Source organism: Carcharodon carcharias, chromosome 21, assembly GCF_017639515.1.
Source record: "Carcharodon carcharias isolate sCarCar2 chromosome 21, sCarCar2.pri, whole genome shotgun sequence".
Taxonomy (NCBI): domain Eukaryota; kingdom Metazoa; phylum Chordata; class Chondrichthyes; order Lamniformes; family Lamnidae; genus Carcharodon; species Carcharodon carcharias.
In genome coordinates, this window is record NC_054487.1 from 12,351,917 (window position 1) to 12,373,463 (window position 21,547).

General features: G+C 43.1%; 1 protein-coding gene across 4 annotated transcripts in view; it reads right to left on the bottom strand.

Annotated features, from left to right (window-relative positions):
* Positions 1 to 21,547, bottom strand: part of tmtc1 (transmembrane O-mannosyltransferase targeting cadherins 1) — a 183,744-nt gene that overhangs the window by 133,794 nt on the left and 28,403 nt on the right. For all 4 annotated transcript variants that reach the window (XM_041215609.1, XM_041215606.1, XM_041215608.1 and 1 more), the window contains 2 exons: positions 20,395 to 20,468; positions 16,492 to 16,668 (listed from right to left, as the gene is read on the bottom strand). In XM_041215609.1, coding sequence (XP_041071543.1) covers positions 16,492 to 16,668; positions 20,395 to 20,468 — 251 coding nt within the window. The remainder of the gene's footprint in view (positions 1 to 16,491; positions 16,669 to 20,394; positions 20,469 to 21,547) is intronic.

Consider the following 21,547-nt stretch of genomic DNA (forward strand, 5'->3'; position numbering starts at 1 on the left):
TTTTTACGAGTGTCTAAAATTTTGAGTGCTGTTTTTGAACAGTTGCACTTTTCTTGCAAAAGTTGCTCACCTCGCTGAGTTAACAAGGATGGTTGCTTGGTTAGTTTGGTGGGGAGGGGGGGGAGGGTCTGAGGAGAGTGCGGAAGATTCAAGAGTTCTCTTTGAAACTGAAGTTAAGGGATGGGTATTAAGGCAGACGGGAGAGTGATATACTCTACACCCAGTGCCCGCTATATCTGCGGGCGCTAAATCAAACAAATTCTGCTCTCCATCGTTGGTCACCCATATCTTAAATTAAAATGATTTATTTTTTAAAAACAATACCCAGAGGGGAAAAGACAGATGAAAATTTTAATGGCCTCAAGCAGGGAGGTGCCTGGGTTTTTATTTTCTCCAACAACAAAAAAAATAGCCACACTGTACAAAATCTAGTTTTTAAAAACACAAATCAAAATAATTCACAAGGTCCAGCTTGGAAATAATAATTTTAGATCCATATGGCTCCATGGGTGGCCTCAAACCTGCCAAGGGAGAAGGGGAAGGGACTTGTCCAAACATTGAGAGCTGCCAAAAAAACAGAGCAACTTGGTCCTGCTGCCAAATCAGTGGAATTCCAATCCTTAGAAGTCACACAAAACTCTGATCTGGCCACATCTGTGTACAGTTCCAGTCACCATGATAAAGGAGCCATCTATGTTCCAGCAGTGTGTGTGGAGGAGAGCAATCCCAGATGTTGGAGGGAAGAGCTATAATCACCAGTTGCACCAGGGAACCACCTCAGGAGAACCTTTGAGGCAGAAGGTCACAGGTTCAAATTCCACTCCAGAGACTTGACCATAAAAATCTAGGTCGACACTCCCAGCGCAGTACTTAGGGAGTGCTGCACTGTTGGAGGTGCCATCGCTTAGGTGAGATATTAACTCGAGGCCCTGTCTGGCCTCTCAGGTGGGAGTGAAAGTTCACATCTCACTACTATCTCAATATAAAAACAGAAAATGCTGAAAATACTCAGCAGGTCTGGCAGTGTCTGTGCAGAGTTAACATTTCAGGTCATGACCATTCATCAGAACAGCTCAAATTGTTTCAGTTTTCCTGCATCTGCAATATTTTGCTTTTGGACTCTATCTTATTGCTGTTTGAGAGAGCCTGCTGTGCACAAATTGGCTACCGTATTTCCTGCATTAGAAAGAACCTAAGAATATAAGAAACAGGAACAGTTACAACAGTGAATACACTTCAAGTTTGCATCATTGGTTGTTATGCATTTTGGGACATCCTGAGATTGTGAAAGGCACTGTTGAAATGCAAGTCTTTGTTGCGGGGGCGGGGGGAGCAAGATATTTAACAGGATTGCCAAGAACAGTATCTTTAATTAGATCAAGGGAGCAGGAGGGGAGGGCAAAGAGTTGAATTACTATGGGCAAGTTGAAGTGTTGCCTCTTCATATAGAGATGCTCAACAGGGCAGAGGGCCTGCCCAGGAGCTAAGAAGTAGTCAGCTGCTACCATGGATAATAGTTGGTATCTTAAATGAGGTCAGCAACTACGCTTCAAAAAAAAACTACTTAATTGATTGCAAAGCTCTTTGGACATCTTGAAGTTGTGAGGGGCGGGGTATAGTAATAGAAAAGTGAAATAAATCGGAAATAAAAAACCAGAAAATGCTAGACAAGCTCAGGAGGCCTGCCAACATCTGTGGAGAGAGAAAAACAGAGTTACTATTTCGAGTCCATATGACTCTTCTTCAGAGCTAAAGAGAGGTAGAGATGTGATGGATTTTATACTGTTTAAGAGGGGGGGGGGGTGGAGCAGGTGGAGCAAGATAGAAGGCCAGAGATTGGTGGGAGCTCAGCAGAAATTTAACAAAGATGTCATGGACACAGGACAAAAGGAGTGGTAACTCTAGTGTTGAAGACCGAGGAAGATGCTGATAGTGGCATAAAGTTATGATAGCAGAATGGCAGAATGAGGGTCAGTACTCTGTGAAAGCGAAACATAAAAAGAAATGACAGAGGGCCCTCTGTATGTGTTGTGTGTGTGGGGGGGGCGGGGTGGTAGGGTTGGGGGATGATGTGGTGTGGGATAAAGAATAAAAAAAATGAATAAGTAAATAAAAATAAAAATTAATTGGATTAAAAAGGGGTAAAGATGGAGGAGTGAGTTCATGGTCTGAAGTTGTTGAACTCAATGTTAAGTCCGGAAGGCAGTAAAGTGCCTAGTCGGAAGATGAGGTGCTGTTCCTCCAGTTTGCGTTGGGCTTCACTGGAACAATGCAGCAGGCCAAGGATGGACATGTGGGCATGAGAGCAGGGTGGTGTGTTGAAATGGCAAGCGACAGGGAGGTCTGGGTCCTGCTTGCAGACAGATCGAAGGTGTTCTGCAAAGCGTTCACCCAGTCTGCGTTTGGCTTCTCCAGTGTAGAGGAGACCGCATTGGGAGCAACGAATGCAGTTGATCAAATTGAAGGAGGCGCAAGTGAAGAGCTGCTTCACCTGGAAGGAGAGTTTGGGCCCTTGGATGGTGAGGAGGAGGGAGATGAAGGGGCAGATGTTACACCTTCTGTGATTGCATGGGGAGGTGCCGTGGGAAAGGGATGAGGGATTGGGAATGATGGAGGAGTGGAGCAGGGCGTCAGGGGTAATGGTGCTTATGAAATGCTGATAGGGGAGGTGAGGAGAAGGTGTCTTTGGTGGTGGCCTCATGCTGGAGTTGGCAGAAATGGTGGAGGATGTTCCTTTGATTGCGAAGGCTGATGGGGTGAAAAGTGAGGACAAGGTGGACCCTATCATGGCTCTAGGAGGGAGTGAAAGGGATGAGGGCAGACGTGCAGAAGATGGGTCGGACACAGTTGAGGCCCTTGTCAACCACAGTGTTGGGGGGGACCCTTGGTTAAGGAAAAAGGAAGACATGTCAGAAATGCCATTTTTGAAGATAGCATCACTGGAACAGATGCGACGGAGGCGAAGGAACTGGGAGAATGGGATGGATTCCTTACAGGAAGCGAGGTGTGAGGAGCTGTTGTCAAGGTAGCTTTGGAGTTGGTGAGCAAGTAATGAATATTGATGGATAGTTTATCATCAGAAATGGAGACAGGGAGGTCAAGGAAGGGAAGTGAAGTGTCAGAGATGGGCCATGCGAAGGTGAGAGCGAGGCGGAAATTGGAAGCAAATCGATAAAATGTTTCCAGGTCCAGATGAAAACACAAAGCAGCACCAAAACAGTCATTGATGTACCAAAAAAAGAGTTGTGGGAGGGGGGCCTCAGTAGAACTGGAACAAGGAATGTTCTACATTTCCCACAAAAAGACAGGCAGGACTGGGGCCCATGTGGCCACACCTATAATTTGGAGAAAGTAAGACAAGTCAAAAGAAAAATTGTTCAGTGATAGAACAAGTTCAGCCAGGCGGTGGGGAGTGGTGGAGGATGGGGATTGTTCAGGCCTCTGTTCAAGGGAGAAGCGGAGAGTCCTCAGACTGTCTGATGGGGGATGGAGGTGTAGAGGGATTGGACGTGCATGGTGAAGAGGAGGTGATTAAAGCCAGCGAACTGGAAATTGTTGATACGATGTAGGATATCAGAGGATTCATGAATGTAAGTGGGAAGAGGCTGGACAAGGGGAGAGAGGAGTCAAGATAGGAAGAAATGAGTTCCATGGGGTGGGAACAAGCTGACATGATGTGTCTAATAGAACAGTCCTGTTTGTAGATTTTGGAAAGGAGGTAGAAACGGGCTGTGCGGGGCTGGGAGACTATGAGGTTGGAAGCTGTGGAGGGAAGATCTCCAGAGGAGACGAGGTCAATGACGGTCCTAGAAACCATGGGTGGGATTTTCCACACCCGCCCGCCACTGGGATCTTCCAGTCCCACTGCAGGTCAATGACTTCTGGCTGGGGCGCCGCCTCTCCCACGGCAGGTCCCACCCACGACCGGGCCAGAAAATCCCGGCCAATGGCTTGATGTTTGGTTTTGGGGTCTTGGTCAGTGATGGTTTCAGGGGCAAGGTATTCTTTGTCCTTAAAAACACCAAAAGATTCTCTTTGTACCATCTGCTGTGCTTATTTTACCTTTCACAGGTTGCGTTTTTAAGAGATCTTCCTACATCCTCGATCCTGGCCCATATTTGTCAGCTCTCTCTCCCACTTCCATGGGCCGTGCAATGCATTGGCGCTTCTAACACCATTCCACACCACCTCCCCTCTCTCGTCCATCCCCGTGACAACTTTAACTGGCCAATCCAAATCTGGCAGGTTGATACAAAGCCACCTCACTTGGCCCTGCAGAGTTATGCTCATCAGAAATGTGCTTACTTTTCTCAGAAAGTCAGCCCGCACTTTAGATGTATGCTGGTTTACTCTGGCACAAGTGTTACACAATACACAGTATATTACAATCTAGTCAATCTCCTGGGACCTTGCTCACACACAATAAAGCTCCTTTAAATGTCCCTCTGCTTTTATATCCTACTCTCCAATTCTTTTTCTTGTCCCTTTGTCAACCTCATCAATCTCTCTCTAACCTCCTCTCTCGACGTTCAGCAGTTGTTTCCTCACTATGGTGTTCTCTCGACTTTTTGTAAATGGGCCATTTGCAAAGCAAACCTCACAGCTCCTTGTCTTCTCACTCCTTAACAACAACAACTTACATTTATATAGCTCCATTAACATAGTCAAATGTGCCAACACTTCACAGAAGTGTTATCAAGCACCTAGCCACAACAAGGACATATTAGGGTAGAGGACAAAAGGTTTGGTTTTCAAGAGTAACTTAAAGGAGTGAAGAGAGGTAGAGAGGCACAGAGATTTAGGGGGCAAATGACACGAGCTTAGGACCTTGTCATCTGAAGGCACGGCCACCAATAGTGGAGCAATCAAAATTGTGGATACCCAAGAGGCCAGAACTGGAGGACTGCAGAGATCTCAGAGGGTCATATGGTTTGTCAGAGATTACAGAGATAGGGAGGGTCGAGGCCATGAAAGGGTTTGAAAATAAGGATGAGAATCTTAAAATCAAGGTTTTAGTGGACTGAGAGCCAACACAGATCAGGGAGTACAGGCATGATAGTTAAACAGGTCTTGGTATAAATTAGGACGTGGGCAGCAGAGTTTTGGATTTTGATGGTAGAATGTGGGAAACCAGCCAGAGGTGCATTGGAAGAGCCTACTAGTGGTAACAAAGGCACAGTGAGAGTTCCAACAGCAGATGAGCTGAGGCAGGGGCAGAGTCAGGCAATTGTTAGTGAGAAGGAAACAGGCAGTCTTAGCAATGCTACAGAGATGTGGTCAGAAGCTCACCTAGGGACCAAATATGACACCAAAGTTGCAGACAGTCTGGTTCAATCACCAGGGAGAAGGATAGAGTCGGTGGTTAAGGACAGAGTTCATGGGGGACGAAGACAATTGCTTTCGTTACGATCCCCACAGAGACCGATAACTTTTAGAAAGATATTTTAACTTCCAGTGGCTAACAGGAAGGATTATTTGACAAGATTTCAAGTTCGAATACTTATTGTAATAAACAAACTAAAAGCAACATTGTCTAAACAGAATTCAGTGGGAAACTTATCCTCTAAACTACAGAAAAGACTTTGCGTTTAACTTGTAAACCAACAGAAAATCCCCTCCCATGATTATAGTTTACTCTGTCCTTAAGTGGACAATTAATTCTCCAGGAACCAGCCCAAAGCTATTCACTGCTCTCTTCAATCTGAGCACGAGCTCCTATCTGTGTTTCATGTGGTGACTGATAGTGGAGAGCTCGAGAGAGGGAGAGAGAGAGAGAGAGATGGCAGTGGTGAGGTAGAGTTGTTGTTTTCAGCATACATAGTGAAACTGATATGGCCTTTCCAGGTGATGTCGCTGAGGGTAGCAAGTAGTTGAGAAATTGGAAAGGGCCAAAGGTAAATCCTTCAGAAACAGCAGAGATGATGGTGCTTCCTGGCCTCCTTCTTTATGGTAACAGTTCTGTGATTCTGTGAAATTCAGCCTCCCACCATTGCCACCCACCTCCACCCCTCTATATCTCCAATATCCGTGCGGCCTTTCACATATCGTATCATTAACATATCCAATATCTATTCCCCTACCTTATCTAAGGCCAAGGGGCCAAAGGAGGTTGGGAGAGAGGGAGATGGCCATGGTGAATTTCCCTGTTGAGGAAAAAATAGGGCAAAGAGTCTTCAAAACTATTGTTTTCTCCTTTTCTCTCTCTCACCTACAGCTTGAAACTTGCACTCAAAATCAAACCAGAATAATACTCCATGGAAATAGTTAAAAGCGGAAGATTCAGTCTTTGGAACAGTAAATAAACACAATGGTGATTTAGTTAAATAAAAATGCCTTGTCTATTGTTACTATATCATGTTCCTTAGATGAAGTCCAAATGTTTATAGTTTGCATTGTTTCCTCATCAGCTTCCAATCGTTTTCATCACTGGGAACAGAGGGAGGATGCAGGGCTGACAAACTGCAAGTCTTGGCATTTTCTGTGACTGGCCAGTGAAAGGGAAAATGCTCGATGCCATATAACACCCTCACTCCTATTCCACCACCATCTCCCCACCTCCACTTTCCAATCTGTGCTGACTTTCTTTAGGCTTAGATTAGGGGAGGGTTAGGGGAGTGCAGTGGCAGGGGGGAGAGGCCAGTGGAAATCCTTAAGATGTATTTTAGGTTAAAAAAGAAGGCGACGGATATGGCTTGCTGTGATTGAAATGAGCCACAACCAGCCCAGGTATTCCAAACTGAGTTTCAGCTTCCAGCACAGGAGTAGGCCTCGAAACAACACATGAGCAATTCTCTAAGGAAAAACATTTTATTGAGAAATATTTAAAATGTTTTTATGGGTTTATGCATCGTCTGTTGCCTAGGAGGAGGGGAAAAGCCTACATGGTGGTTCAAACAAACTTCAAACTATTTGGAGCAATAGTGAGCAGGGTGTTTGAACATGGAGCATCATAGCCATACCTGATCCAGTCCTCAATCTCAACTCAGCAGGCCTCACAGGTTAACCATTAGGAACAGGAATTGGAGCTAGTTTCCATAGAAGCATGGAGGTTAACTGTAACGTTGACCCCCTTCCTCAACAAAATCCAGCTTATGTGGCAATGGAGAGAAGGTTAGTGCTGCGGTCTTTCTCACCAGGTTGCTGAGAGACAGCTTGGATCGACCTCTGCCTTTGCACCCAGGTAGACTCAATTTGGGTGAAAGCAAATGATCTGGCTTTAAAGAAAGCAGAATTGTGGGCTTACTAACATACTCATGTCTTCTCCATCTGAACCATCAAATCCTCCATCCAAATGAATCTCCGTCCACAAAACTGGCCACATCCTTGACTCTCAAAAATGACTTTCCTCCAATTGCCTGTGTTCAGACGAGGTGCAACAGGGGTGATGGAGGGGCAGGGTGTCTCTAAACATTGTAACCAGGTTTAATCAAAGTTTTCAAGATATTTAGGGGGACAGATCAGATAGAGAGAGAGAGATTATTTCTGGTGGTCGATAGGACTAGAGGTCATAGTATAACATTTAGAGTAGGCTTTTCAGCAGTGAACTTAGGAAATACTTCCACACACAAAGGGTGGTAAAAGTTTGGAACATTCTTCTGCCAATTGCAATTGATGCTGGATCATTTGTAAATTTTAAAATCAGAGATTGATAGATTTTTCTCATTCAAAGGTATTGAGGGACATGGAGCAAAGGGGGATAAAGGGGCTTAGGTTGTGGACATCCATGATCTCACTGAATAAGTACAGCAGGCTCGAGGGCACTAAATGGCCTATTCTGTTTCTTGCATTCCTATTTTCAGACACAGCTGGAAACAAAGTCATTGCTCTTAATTGTAATTTTTGGAATTTTTATAAAAAATAATTTACGCTCATTGAGACCTGTTTTCCTCTTCCCTTTAATGGGTTTTCTTGGCAAAGTATTGGTAACAATAAAAATTGTAAAACTTCCTTGGTGTGCATGAGTTAAAGCTCAAATCTTAAGCTCAATGAGAAAACACACTGGTGTCGGTTTAGCATTTCCTGGGGCCCAAATGATTAACTCTAATTTATGCCCAAATTGAGGTTCAGGAGGCTAGTTGGGTATAACATCACCTTGGCAAAATGTACACATCTTTGGGTTTTGCCCAAGGTGGAAATTCTGGGCCCAGTGCACAACCTCTAATCAGCAGGAAGGCAGGGACCTGGGAGACTTCAACAAACCCCGTAACCTCACATAGTGTCATCTTTACCATCCACTAAACCCACAGCTGAAAACAGAGCATCCAACAAATCCCCAAGGCGTCCTTGCACGTATATGCCAGAGATTGTTTTATTCTTTTGTGGGATCTGGGCATCACTGGCAAGGCCAGTATTTGTTGGCTATCCCCAAATGCCCTTGAACTGTGTGGCATGCTAGGCCATTTTTTTTTGAAGGCAGTTTATGAGTCATTGCTGGAGTCACATATAGGCCAGACCAGGAAAAGATAGCAGATTTCCGGGATGGGTTTTTATGACAATCCATGACAGTTTCGTGGTCACTATTAGTGAGATTAGCTTTCATATTTTATTATTGATTGAATTTAAATTTCACCTCTGCAGTGGTGGGTTTTGAACCTTTGTCCCCAGAACATTACCCCAGGCTTTGGCGAAGTACTTTTTAACTGCACTATCTTAACGGGAGGCATTGAGCATTAGAAGAGAATTCAACGCTACTTAAAGTGATATTGTGTCTCAATGGGTTCCTTTCTACTGGATTACTTCCTTCTGGACAAAGAAGGTGAAACAAAGTGAAAGGAAACATCAGGTTTTCTCTTTGGTCGCTGAAATCATACATAAATTACATTTTTTTTTAAATGTCACTGACTGTCCAGATGCTTACACACGCAAAGAATGGCTTAGTTGGACAAGGCCCAATAGTGTTGCTATGGAAACCCTAATAACAAATCACTGACTACATGAGAGGAAGGTCCGGGGTTGAAGAGGAGAAAAAGAGAGGGGGCGGGGGGGGAAATAGTTCCATGCATAATTAACCCGGATAAGAGGGTAACCTTTTCCAAATTACCTTCATGAAGGAGCAAGCACTTACCAGCTGAATGCTCCAACCTATACCTCCCACCTGGAATCTGTTTCTTGTTATCCAAGTCCATCAACTTGACAAGAAACAGTTGCCCCTACAACAGGAACTGGTTTATTAGCAAAAAAGCTCAATGCCAAAATACTTCAGCAAGGAAAAGCAAACAGAGCCTGCAAGAACATTATAAAATATATTTTAAATCGCACTTTGCACCTAAAAATTCAATATTTGTATATCATTTTATTGAAAGCTACGAGCTGTGCATATTGTTTTTGTAAATATATTTTCTCAAGAAGCAAAATACATGAAAAGCCAAGGGAAAAAAAACACAGCCAGAATATTTTGCACTTTCACCAGATTATACCAACTGCACTGCAAGGAATAGCAACTTGGTATTGGCTTTCTACCACTAGGCCAACATAACCTAGTCGGATGCATGGCACAACCCACGCTGCACATCCAACGAGGTTACGGTGTTGTAGTGACAGCAAAGTCCAAGGTAACTCAAACAGGACAATTTCTCTTCCGGTTGCCAGGTTAATAAACTAAGTTTCACCACAACACAGGGTGTCAGGTTGTAAAGGGTCTTAACATACATTGCAGAAGAGTTAAAAACAAAAAACTGCGGATGCTGGAAATCCAAAACAAACACAGAAATACCTGGAAAAACTCAGCAGGTCTGGCAGCATCGGCGGAGAAGAACAAAGTTGACGTTTCGAGTCCTCATGACCCTTCAACAAAAGAGTGATGGAGCTCTGGTTTATGTATTCACCTCTACAAGTGATGAATCAAAAGGCATTTAGTATAGCAGTTACATCATTGGACTGGGTAAACTAGAGGCCTTGGCTAATAGAGAATGCGAGTTCAAATCCTACCATGGCAGCTTCACAATTTGAACTCATTTACAGCGTTTGTAAAAACCCAACTGCCTCCTTTAGGAAAGCTGCCAAGCTTAGCTGGTCTGGCCTATGTGTGACTTCAGCTTTTCACTGATGTAGTTTACTCAGTTGTATCAAACGGGCAAATGCCAGCCTTGCCAGCGGTATCCACATCCTGAGAATGAAAAACAAATTCCAGACCCAATCTTGGTGCCGGGGTCATCTCAATACTTAAGGTCAAGTTCACAACCACAGAGGTCAAATGAAGTACTTCCATGTTAAAAAAAGGGAACCAAGGGGCTATTTACAGGAACCTAGAACAAAGTTCATTTGCTCGCTCTCCCAGGCAACTGTGGTGCACAACAGTTGGAAACCGAGCCATATATATTACCAAAAGAGGATTCTTTTGAAGTGCAGTCAACCTAGCAGCCAATTTACACGCAGCAAAATCCCACAAGCAACAATGTGCTAGCAACCAAATTCTGTGCTTTTGGGATGTTGTTTGATGTGGTGAGAACACCAAGGAGAATTCCACCACAAACAAGGCCTCAGTTTAATGCCTCATCTGAAAGGCAGTACATCTAACAACACAGCCTTGTGCCAGCCTTGATTTTGTGCTCAAGTGGGACTTGAACCCACAATTTTCTGACCGAGAGGTGATAGCACTACCACTGAGCCACAGCTGACTCAGTCAAACTGCCTGAAACACGCTCAAAGAATCAACTAGAGTATTTATGCTGCTGGTTTGCCACTTCCCCTCATAAAACCCTGCATCAAGACTTGCAAGTTTTGAAATGAGCAGTGAACAATACAATTGCAATTGACAGACCATCTGCAACAGCTAACAGGCAGTTCTGGAAAACTTCACCAGCGTCTCAATTGGGGGTGGGGGGAGGCGGGGTGGAGTGCGGGGAAGTGGGAATATTGGGAGAAGAGGAGTTGCAGGGTGCTCCAAAACTTTCACATGAACAGTCAAACTAGCACAAGGTCAAAAACAAAAACAATCTCAGCTAGAATGCCACTCATGTATATAGATTTAAATTGCTAACAGCCATCTACATCATGCCAATCTTCACTGTTCTTAGACCCACTTAAATGTGGAATTCTAGAAACTGATGCTTGAGTAGCTGCACACAAGGAGATTCTGTCAGGCCCTGGGCTGAGAGTCAAAAATATCAAACTCGTCTGTCAAACTCTGGGCACATTTCCAACCATGGCCTTCTTTAGTACAAGTCTCAGCACAGAGCACAACACTGGTTCCAATGTTTGACCTTTCTCTTTTCCCTCGCAGGGAAACAATCTCTGGCATTTCCTTTACATTCCTTCTCAACGTCACTCTGCACAGCAGGGCAAGGCCAACAGGACTTCTCAATAAGGCAATTAACCATCATTAAATCCTAATAAAATGGCACATCTTTGGTATTTAATATACGTTTTAAAACTCAGTGGGATTAGTGGACGTGAAGACAGGTCATTATGCAAATATACAGCCTTCAAATCACAGAATCATAGAATAATGCAGCACAGAAGGGGCCATTATTTCATCATCCCTGTGCTGGCTCTTTGAACGAGCTATCCAATTAGTCCCACTGTCCAGCGCTTTGCCCATAGCCCTAAAAATGTTTGCGTGTCAACTACTTATCCAATTCTCTTTTGAAAGCTATTATTGAACCTGCTTTCACCACACTTTCCAACAGTGCATTCCAGATCACAACAACTTGCCGTGTAAACATGCTTGCCTCATGTCACCTTTGGTTCTTTTACCAATCACATTAAATTTGTGTCCTCTGGTTAGCGACCCTTCTGCCACTGGAAACAGTAACTCCTCACTGACTTCATCAAAACCTTTCATGCTTTTGAACACCTTTATCAAATCTTCTCTTTCACCCTTCCTGCTCTAAAAACAACTCCAGCTTCTGCAGTTTTATTCACAGCTCAAGTTCCTCATCCACGGTACCATTCTTGTCAATCTCTTTTGCGTTCTAAGGTCTCGACAACCATCCTAAAGTGTGGTGGCCAGAAATGAACACACAACATACCAGCTGAGACCCAACCCATGTTTGATAAAAGTTTCTTTGTTTTTGTACTAGATTCCTCTATGAATAAAGCTGAGAATCCCACGTGCTATTTTTTTTAAAAAACAGCCTTCTCATTTTGCCCTGTCACCTTTGAATATCTGCGTGCATCATCCCCCGGTCTCTCTTTTCCTGCATCCCCTTTAAAATCATACCATTTTGTTCACATTACACCTCCTCATTCTTCCTACCAGCTTGTGTTGCCACACACTTCTCTGCGTTAAATTTCCATCTATCATGCATCTGCCCATTTCATCCATCTGAGTTCTGTACAATCTCCTTGTTGGTTACCAAGTTTCCAAATTTTGTGACATCAGCAGACTTTGAAATTATGCCTTGTGTAGGTGTAGGTCATTAATTTGTACCAGGACCAGTAGTGGTCCAAATACAGACCACAACACCACCACCCCCCCTACCACCCCACCCCCCCACCCCCCACCCCGCTCCCCCCCCGCCCGCAAGTCTCAAACCCCACTCCCGGGGGACACCACTGTATACCCCTGTTCAGTCTGGAAGCTCCTATCTGATTTTGTTCCTTTGCCAAAAATACACAGGCTGCAAATGCATGTTATATAACTTGTAGCCATAGAGCCAGGAAACATATAGCCTATAAACATACAACATGCAAATATAAACCATGCAAAATATGCAGCCTGCAAATATTATTACTTTAGCTTTGTCTGTGGTCTGTGGTCAGCTGTACAGACCAGATTTCATGTCTGATTTACGGTCTACATCCAGTTAGCCTGATCTCAGGGTGATGGAAACTGAGGTCTTTCCACGTAAATTTACAGCATTTCTGTATTAAACCCTTTCACCTGATTTTTTTTATTAGCAGCACATATGGCAAGTTTACAATGAAGTCTTCAGTCCCGGGGCCTGAGTTGGAGCAAATGTTTGGGTTAGACACAATTGTCTGCGAGCTTTCAGGTCTTTCCAGACTTGCAAATGGTTGTCATTACATGTATTACACCAGGCGAGTTCCACCAGACTTAGAAAATACCAAGTTTATGCAAGTTTTCAATGATTCTGCAGGAATGAAGCAAATCAGTCGTCAAGTGAGGGGCTCACATCTGGGGGTCCAGGTTGAGGTGTGAGCCATTGCTTATCAAGTGATGCTGTACTCATGATACCCTATAGTTTTGATGCTCCATGACTCAGTTGCTGGCACTCTTGTCTCTGAACCAAAAGGATGTGGGTTCAAGCCCCACTTCAACGACATGAGCACAAAAGTCTAAGGCGACACTCCAGTGCCAGTCCCGAGGGAGTGGTGCGCTGTCAGGAGTGACGTCTTTCGAATGGGACATTAACTGGCACTCCCATCTGACCTCTCAGCTGATGAACGTAAAAACCCCACGGCACCATGAAGAAGAGCAGGGGAGTGTGTCCAGCATGTGAAAAAAAATAAAAAGAAGTGTGTTTGTTCTCACCTGACCATCAACTGTTTCAATTATCCTGTCCAATGCAACACATGTCATCAGGTCCACTGGGTGTAATCAGCCAGATAACTGTAACCAACAGTGTATAGTCATCTGGTTTTATTTTTCTGTGTATGCAAAAACGTATATTTTCAGCAGCACCTTTCCACCGGACTAACAAGGTGCAGGATCCTGACTACCCATTCTCAATCACTTTGCGGAAGCTGAACACTTATCAATGGAGTGGGAGAAGAGGAGGCTACTGCCCAGGAAGTGTAGCTAGGCGTCATCTACCATCAAATCTTGCATTTGCAGTCAATGCCTCGGAGAGGTCAAAAAAAAGAGACAGAGAAAGTTGACCTTCAAGCACCAACAAGAAAGCAATGTCACCCTGAGGTAACTGGATATGGGTGAGAGTCAATCATTAGAACAGGGTTACAGTTAGTTTTGATAAATGAGAGGACTGGACTCCTCCACCATTTTGTGGATGTATTAATCTCTGATCACATCTGGCCTCTATTAAATGACATTTTGACAGTGACTGCACTTCAAAAGTATTTCAATGATGGTTAAGGCACTTCAGTTGAGATGATGAAATATGTTATATGAATGAAAGTCTTTCTTTTCTCTTTTTAACCTGCAAGGAGTGACCTCAAATGTTTATGAAACGGGAATAGCTACAAGGAATTTCTTTGTGAGATTTCCCCATTCGTCCGATGTTATTTCGAAAGAGATATAAGCGTACGTGGTTTCTCCACCAATCAGTCACCAAAATTGCAGCGACCAATTGAGGGGAGAAAATTCAGCCCATTTTGTTTTGGGCAACAGTGTTGGGGGGAGATGGTGGGGAACAAGCAAATGCAACGGGAAGACCAAGTGCTGATTCAGATCGAAGAATTGCTCTTCTCTGAAGACCTGAATAAAACCACTGCTTAAAGCTGCAGGAATGTGAAAACCCAGCCGCCTAAATCTATGGTTCTGCAGTCACCGTTTTTGCATTGTAACAGCTCAGCTCACACAAACCTGGTAGGGTATAGCACTGCAAGACCATGGAAGAGCCACTGTGAATGCGACCAGTAATCTAGTCTCTGATCAGTGAGCACTTCAGGAAATGCTTGACAAAGAAGACCACAATCCATCTATTTTAGCTCTACCATTCCATTAGTTGTATGATATAATGATAATGGAGTTGTTGACTAATCATAGTGATCAGTCTCTATTAGTCTACAACAGACCAGACATGATGGAAGGAAAACTCCAGTGGTGGAGAGCTTTGGGAACCATAGGTCCAAAGTCACCTGTTGCTCCCAATACTGCAAATAACCAAAGGCCTCTTTACCGATGGGGTTGCTCAGAGTGCTTCCAGCAGCCTGGGTCCAGTGACAACAGAGCAAGCAGCTACAGTGGACATGCATGTTGGATATCCCAACTTGGGCTTGGCCTATCATTCTGACTTTACAGGCCAGCAATGTGCTTTGTGCTGGCAAGATAAGAGAGCTCTACTGCAGCAAGTGGCTCTGTTATACAACTGGGGTAGGACACTCACAAAAAGGCCACTGATGAATCAATACAGCACTCAGTCTGAGCAGGTGACAACAGACAATTTTAGCCAAGGAAGCTACCATGATAATTTACCCATTTCACGACTGTTTTAGACTCTAGTTGGCAACAGCTTCTTATAACTGGCAGGACCCATGCAGTCAAGTTAGATGCTGCATTCGGGGTTTTATTCAGAATGACAGGAATTTACATAAAAGAATTAAATCATCATGCCCTTGGCTGAATTCATCTTGTTGCCACCTGCTGGAACAGAGAGCTCTTTTGTTTCAGAAAAGTGAAGTTATAAAGGTTGAAAGTTTTCATGACTGTGAAGGGAGCTCACAAACTTGAGGCAGGCAAATTGTTAAACGTGGTTTAAAAAAAAACCTGAGCTAAAGATTAGAAAGGAGTGAGTAAGAAGCAAAGTCGGGTTGAAGTAGATGGAGCATTCCAGAGCCGGGAGAGAGGAGAGATGGAGCTAAATGTATCAGAACATGAGTATGAAGGATTGACACAAGGCAAATAAAAGAGACTGGCTTGTTAGGCCTGACTGCCTTTGCTCATTCCTAAAAGTTATTATGTCCAGATGTCCTTTAAGGAGAAGACCAAGAAAGTGGTTTATTTCCACAGCCAAGATGTGTAGGCCACAAAGACCTGTCACTAATGGGTTTCCAGACAACAGAAGGGGCACTTGTGGTTATAATCACCATAAAGGTGCTGGTGTTTGATCAGAAATAATCAAAGCCCCGAGACTGATTCCATGAAGACTAAGTTATTCAAAAGCAGTAGGGTTCCTTCAGTTCCCTATCTCCCTTGAATTGACAGTTTTCATAATGCACTTAGAATTGTTGTATTTACAGATATTGGAAGGAGAAGGAATTTGGAATTGTAGCACAGGTGTTTGCTGAATCACACAGCACACTAGGTAAACACTGACTATACACTCACATCTGGGACCATAGGTTACATTCTCAGTTCCTGCTCATTTGCATTTTAAACAGCAATAGTTGTACAGCTATCGCTGACAGGAAAACCGAGCTTTGTCCTCTAATTCACTGCTATTACATTATCTCTTATCATGTCCTAGATGAAACACGGAGATAAAAGCAAAAAACTGCGGATGCTGGAAAAAACACGGAGATTGATTGCGCCAAATGATTATTGTTCAATCAGGTGGCAATCAGGATGGTAGAAGGTGAACCAGATGGACTGTGGATTTTTTTCAACTCCTGTGTTGTTCCTCACTATTGGAGCCAGAAATAGATGGTGTGGATCCTGACAAATACAGCGTGTTTCAGAAAATGATACAAAATTATTAGAAATTACAATGAAATTTTCATCAAAAGCAAATGAAAGACCATCCTTATCCTGACCCCAGCTTGCTCTTGGGCTCAGCAAAAATTGGCAATCTCTATTGCTGCAGCTCAGTCAATAACATATTCAGATTTGCAAATAAATATCTCCTTTTTTTGTATAAAAGAAAAGCAAAGTACCTGCTACACATTAATAAGAAATTTATTAGAACTTACATCAGAAGTCTGTTAGAGCACAGAACAAGAAGGTCGTAGATAAGACATACTCCAAAGACAGTGATTCCTGTCTCTTTAACCAGCATCGCACAAGTACCCAAGAAAAGGCTTAGCAACAGGAAGAATGGAGAGCTGGTGGGGGGAAAATATTTCCCGATATAGCTACAGTTCACACTCCTGCAAAGAAGAGAAAAATTTTCAGACACCCAGTGCAACAGTTCAATTTATTCACGGTTACCTTATCTTATACAGTACTATACTAAAGCAAAACAAATCCTACAGATGCTGGAAAAACCATTTTGGTAGAACAGAACTTGAGTATTGCTGAGACATGCTGTCGAAGCTTTTCATCTTGCACTCAACAGCGCAGATTCGCAAGGATGCCATGTGTAAAAGGAACAATAATTTATACTGCATGAGAAGAGTGGCAAGTGGAGTCTGATTAGGAACAATTAACTGCCAAGCTTTTGCTCAAATTCAAACCAGGCAGGTCAACTCTGATTGGTCAAGGCATTGCCCAGGGTAATGAGCCAGGGAATGGCTGCCCCCCAAGCTATTGTTTATTTGAAAAAAGCACAATGCGTGTATATGCTCCTTCTGTCTGCAATGGACAGAGCCCTGTATGTGAATATATGTCGCTTCCAGCACATGTAAGTAGTCACATGGCGAGCCTGACTGTGCTGGTGAGATGCCAGGTATGTAGGCCGTATGTTCCAACAACTGGTGGATCGTATCAGACAGCACGTCCCTTTGGCTGTGCGCAACACGCAAAGTACTGACCATACCCAACCAGCCCATGCTTACAAAACTCAAAACATTAGATGCGATTCCTCAATTGGACAACGCTTGCTATATAATCCTGATTGTACTAAGAAATACACTGAAAACCAATTTACGTTGGGCTTGCAGTGTGGTTAACCGACGTGTGCCAGAAGCTACATATATTAACACACAGGGCCCTGTCCTTTGCAGACAGAAGGATCATGTCCACATATTGCGCCTTTTGCAACTAAGCAAAAGCTTGAGGGACCGCCATTCCCTGGTTCATTCCCAGGACAATGTCTTGACCAATCAGAGTTAATCTGCCTGATTTGAATGTAAACAAAAGCTTGGCAGTTAAATATTCCCTGGTGCATTCTCCATAGCAACTCCTCTACCATCAAATCCACTTGCCAACCAATCAGCACTCTCTTCTCATGCAGTATAAATTGTTGTTCCCTTCACACTTGGTATTCTCATGAATATGTGCTGATGAGTGCAAGACAAAAAGCTTCGACAGCATGTCTCTTTTTTCGGCAATACTGGAACAGGATAGAAATGAACAGCAGAACTGTTAAACAAGCAAGTCCTTGGTTATCTTTCAGCTATCAGCTCTGATTAAAGGTTTGCAACCAAAATTATGAACCCATCTCTTCTCTTTACAGGTATACTTCCAACATTTTCAGTTTCTATTACATTACTTTGTCCCAATGACAAGATTTATTTCTAATTACTCTATTTTTTTTGAGGATATGTGATCCAACAGCTCAGAAATGCTTTCTCTTGCTGAGGGTTCTGGTCAAAATCTGCAATCCTCAGGTAACAAGTCTCAAACCAGTTGTACATGACACAGATATCACACAGAACCAAATCACTCATCTTAACAAATTCATGATAATTACAAATTCTGGTGATGATGTTTACAAAAAAAGGGAATGTAACGGGTACACATTTCGGATCTGCATTAACACTAATATTCTCTTGGGTTTAGCATTGTTGCTCTCTTAACTGTAAGTGGATTCGATGTCCCCTATGATTAGGGCTTTACCTTCACTGCTAAATATCTGGTTAGCTGATTGTGGGACTTGGAGTGTGGGGGAAGATCACTGGGCAATGGGGAGGGGGGTGGGGTGGGTTGGGTGCGTTATAACGATGACCTGCATTCTGCAATCTCACATATCTTCCCACTGGAGGTTTCCACTTAGCAGGACAAACTGATGCACGCTGTAGTGAGATCAGGCCTATTCCACAACAACAAGCGATTGAATTTTTCATGCAATATATGAATGAACAGGTCAACAATTAAAGCATCAATCATATGAACATGTAGAAGGAGTAGGCCACTCGGCCCCACAAACCTGCTCTACCATTCAATAAGATCATGCCTGATCTGGTTCTAACTTCCTGCTTACCCCAATAACCGTTCATCCCCTTGTTAAAAAAATATTCAAGGACTCTGCTTTCACTGCCATTTGAGGAAGAGAAGCCCAAGACTCACGACCCTCAGAGAAAGAAATTATCATCTCTGTCTTAAATGAGCAACCCCTTATTTTTAAACTGTGACCCTTAGTTCTAGATTCCCACAAGAGAAAACATCCTCTCCATATCTACTCTGTCAAGACTCCTCAGGATCTTAAAGGTTTCAATTAAGTCACCTCTTACTCTTCTAAACTCCAGTGGATACAAATCGAATCTGTCCAACTTTTCCTCATAAGACAACCTGTCTATTCCTGGTATTAGTCTAGTAAACCTTCTCTGAACTGCTTCTAATGCATTTACATTCTTCCTTAAATACGGAGACCAATACTGTACACAGTACTCCAGGTGTGGTTTCAACCGTGTATAACTGAATAATGACCTCCCTCCTTTTATATTCACTTTCCCTCACAATAAATGAGAACATTCTATTAGATTTCCTTATTATTTGCTGTACCTGCATACCTTTTGTAATTCATACGCTAGGACATCCAGATCCCTCTGTATCTCAGAGATCTGCAATCTCTCACCTTTTAAATAATGTGCTTCTTTTTTATTCTTCCTGCCAAAATGGACAATTTCACATTTGCCCCCGTTATAGTTCTTTTGCCAGATCTTTTCCCACTCACTTAACCCATCTATGTCACTTTGTATCTCCTTACGTCCACTTCACAATTTACTTTCCTACCCAAAACAAAAACAAAAAGCGCTGGAAAAACTCAGCAGGTCTGACAGCATTTGTGGAGAGAAAGACAGAGTTAACGTTTCAAGTCTGTATGACTCTTAGAAGAGTCACACGGGCTCGAAATGCTAACTCTGTCTTTCTCTCCACAGATGCTGTCAGACCTGAGTTTCTCCAGCACTTTTTGTTTTTGTTTCAGGTTTTCAGGATCCACAGTATTTTGCCTTTACTTTCCTAACTACATTTGTGGCGTCAGCAAATTTAGCAACCATACCATCTGTCCCCTCGTCCAAGTCATTTATATATCAACTTATTTCATGCTATTCTTCATAATGTAGAAAAATAACAATGTCCACCACACTACACTCCCTATTAGCAACCTAATTTCAGGCTAACACCTTCCCTGAATGAAGCAGCACCATGCATAACAGAGCTTCTCTGTCTGTGCACGAAGTCTTTACCAATTCTTATACACTGTGCTCTGCTTCCTCAACTGATTAGAAATCAAAAGCTTGGACCTCTGGCCCACCCACAGCTCGGCCCCCTGGGGTTGGTCAGTTGAGTTAGCATTCAAGCTGACTGCCTCCTAGATTTCTATTGCCCTGGCAACTGACCCCCATTGAGTCCTTCTGACATGGTTACTATCACCAGGATATTTTCAAATGTGTTCATGACCTCCACTTCCCAGACTGATTTGAGCAGCAGTTTTAATGGCTCACCTATCTCTTGTTTGTGGCCAGTGGTGTTCCAGTGACTCCAGAGGGGCTTTGAGGATTAATCTTTAAAATACCGGATGTGATTTCATATCAAAAATATCATAAATTAAAAACTACCAATTATTTCCAGGACAGGTAGTTAAAAATAAAACCGAAAACACAATGTACAGAAACAAGCAAAAAAAAGGACCACCTTTTCTTGAAAAAAACCCCAGAACTCTGCGAGTGATTCATTATTTTTTTTAGGAGAAATTACACAGTTGTACGCACCTAAGATAGGAGAGAAAAGCCAATAGGAAGAGGACACAAGCTAACACGTCTGCTCGACCCACAATCCCCGTCACCTGGAAAAACAAGAACCATAGACATGAGAATACATCCACAAAGTCAAAATACTGCCAGAGGAAAGGGCTCACCTCCTCTCTCAAACCCTCCCATATCCCTCCTGACCAATAGTTGCCACTCTAGAATTAGCTGCAGGCCTCCAGAACCTCTTCACTTATGAACCTAGAAAAGTGTGAGCAAGGCTAAGCAAGTGTGAGCCCCATCTCACAAACCCCATTCGGAGGAGGATGCAAAGGGTCTGCAAAGGGATGTAGACAGGTTAAGCAAGTGGGCAAAAATATGGCAGGTGTGATAATGTGGGAAAATGTGAGGTCGGCCACTTCAGTAGAAAAAATAGAAAAGCAGAATATTATTTAGATGGAGAGAGACTGCAGAATGCTGCAGTGCAGAGGGATCTGGGTGTCCTTGTACATGAATCACATAAAAGTCAGTATGCAGGTACATCAAGTAATTAGGAAGGCAGACAGAATGTTGGCTTTAATTGCAATGAGGTTGGACTATAGAAAGAGAGAAATTTTGCTACAGCTATACAGGGCATTTGTGAGACCACACCTAGAGTACAGTGTACAGTTTTGGTCTCCTTACGTAAGGAAGGAGACACTTGCATTGGAAGCAGTTCAGAGAAAATTCACTAAGCTGATTGCTGGGATGAAGGGGTTGTCTTATGAGGAAAGATTGAACAGGTTGGGCCTATACTCATTGGAAGAATGAGAGGCGATCTTATTGAAACATAAACGATTCAGAGATTTGGCTCAACAGGGTAGCTGCTGAGATGCTGTTTCCCCTTATGGGAGAACCTAGAACTAGGGGGAACAGTTGCAGAATGTCAGGAAGATATAATAATTTCCATAATGTTATTGGAATTTATTGAAAAATAGAGCAATAATGGGATGTGTCTATGTGTGTGTGTGTTGGTGACTTAATTGAATTAGAGGCAGCTAGTCTGGGTGCTTTGATGTAAGAGGAGAAGTTTTGTTTGAAATGTGAATTAGGGAAACATGGGGAAGTTTTAGAATGTGAAGTGTAAAGGGAACATTTGCATTTTTAAACAAACTATAATGGTTTGAGTTCAAAGGAG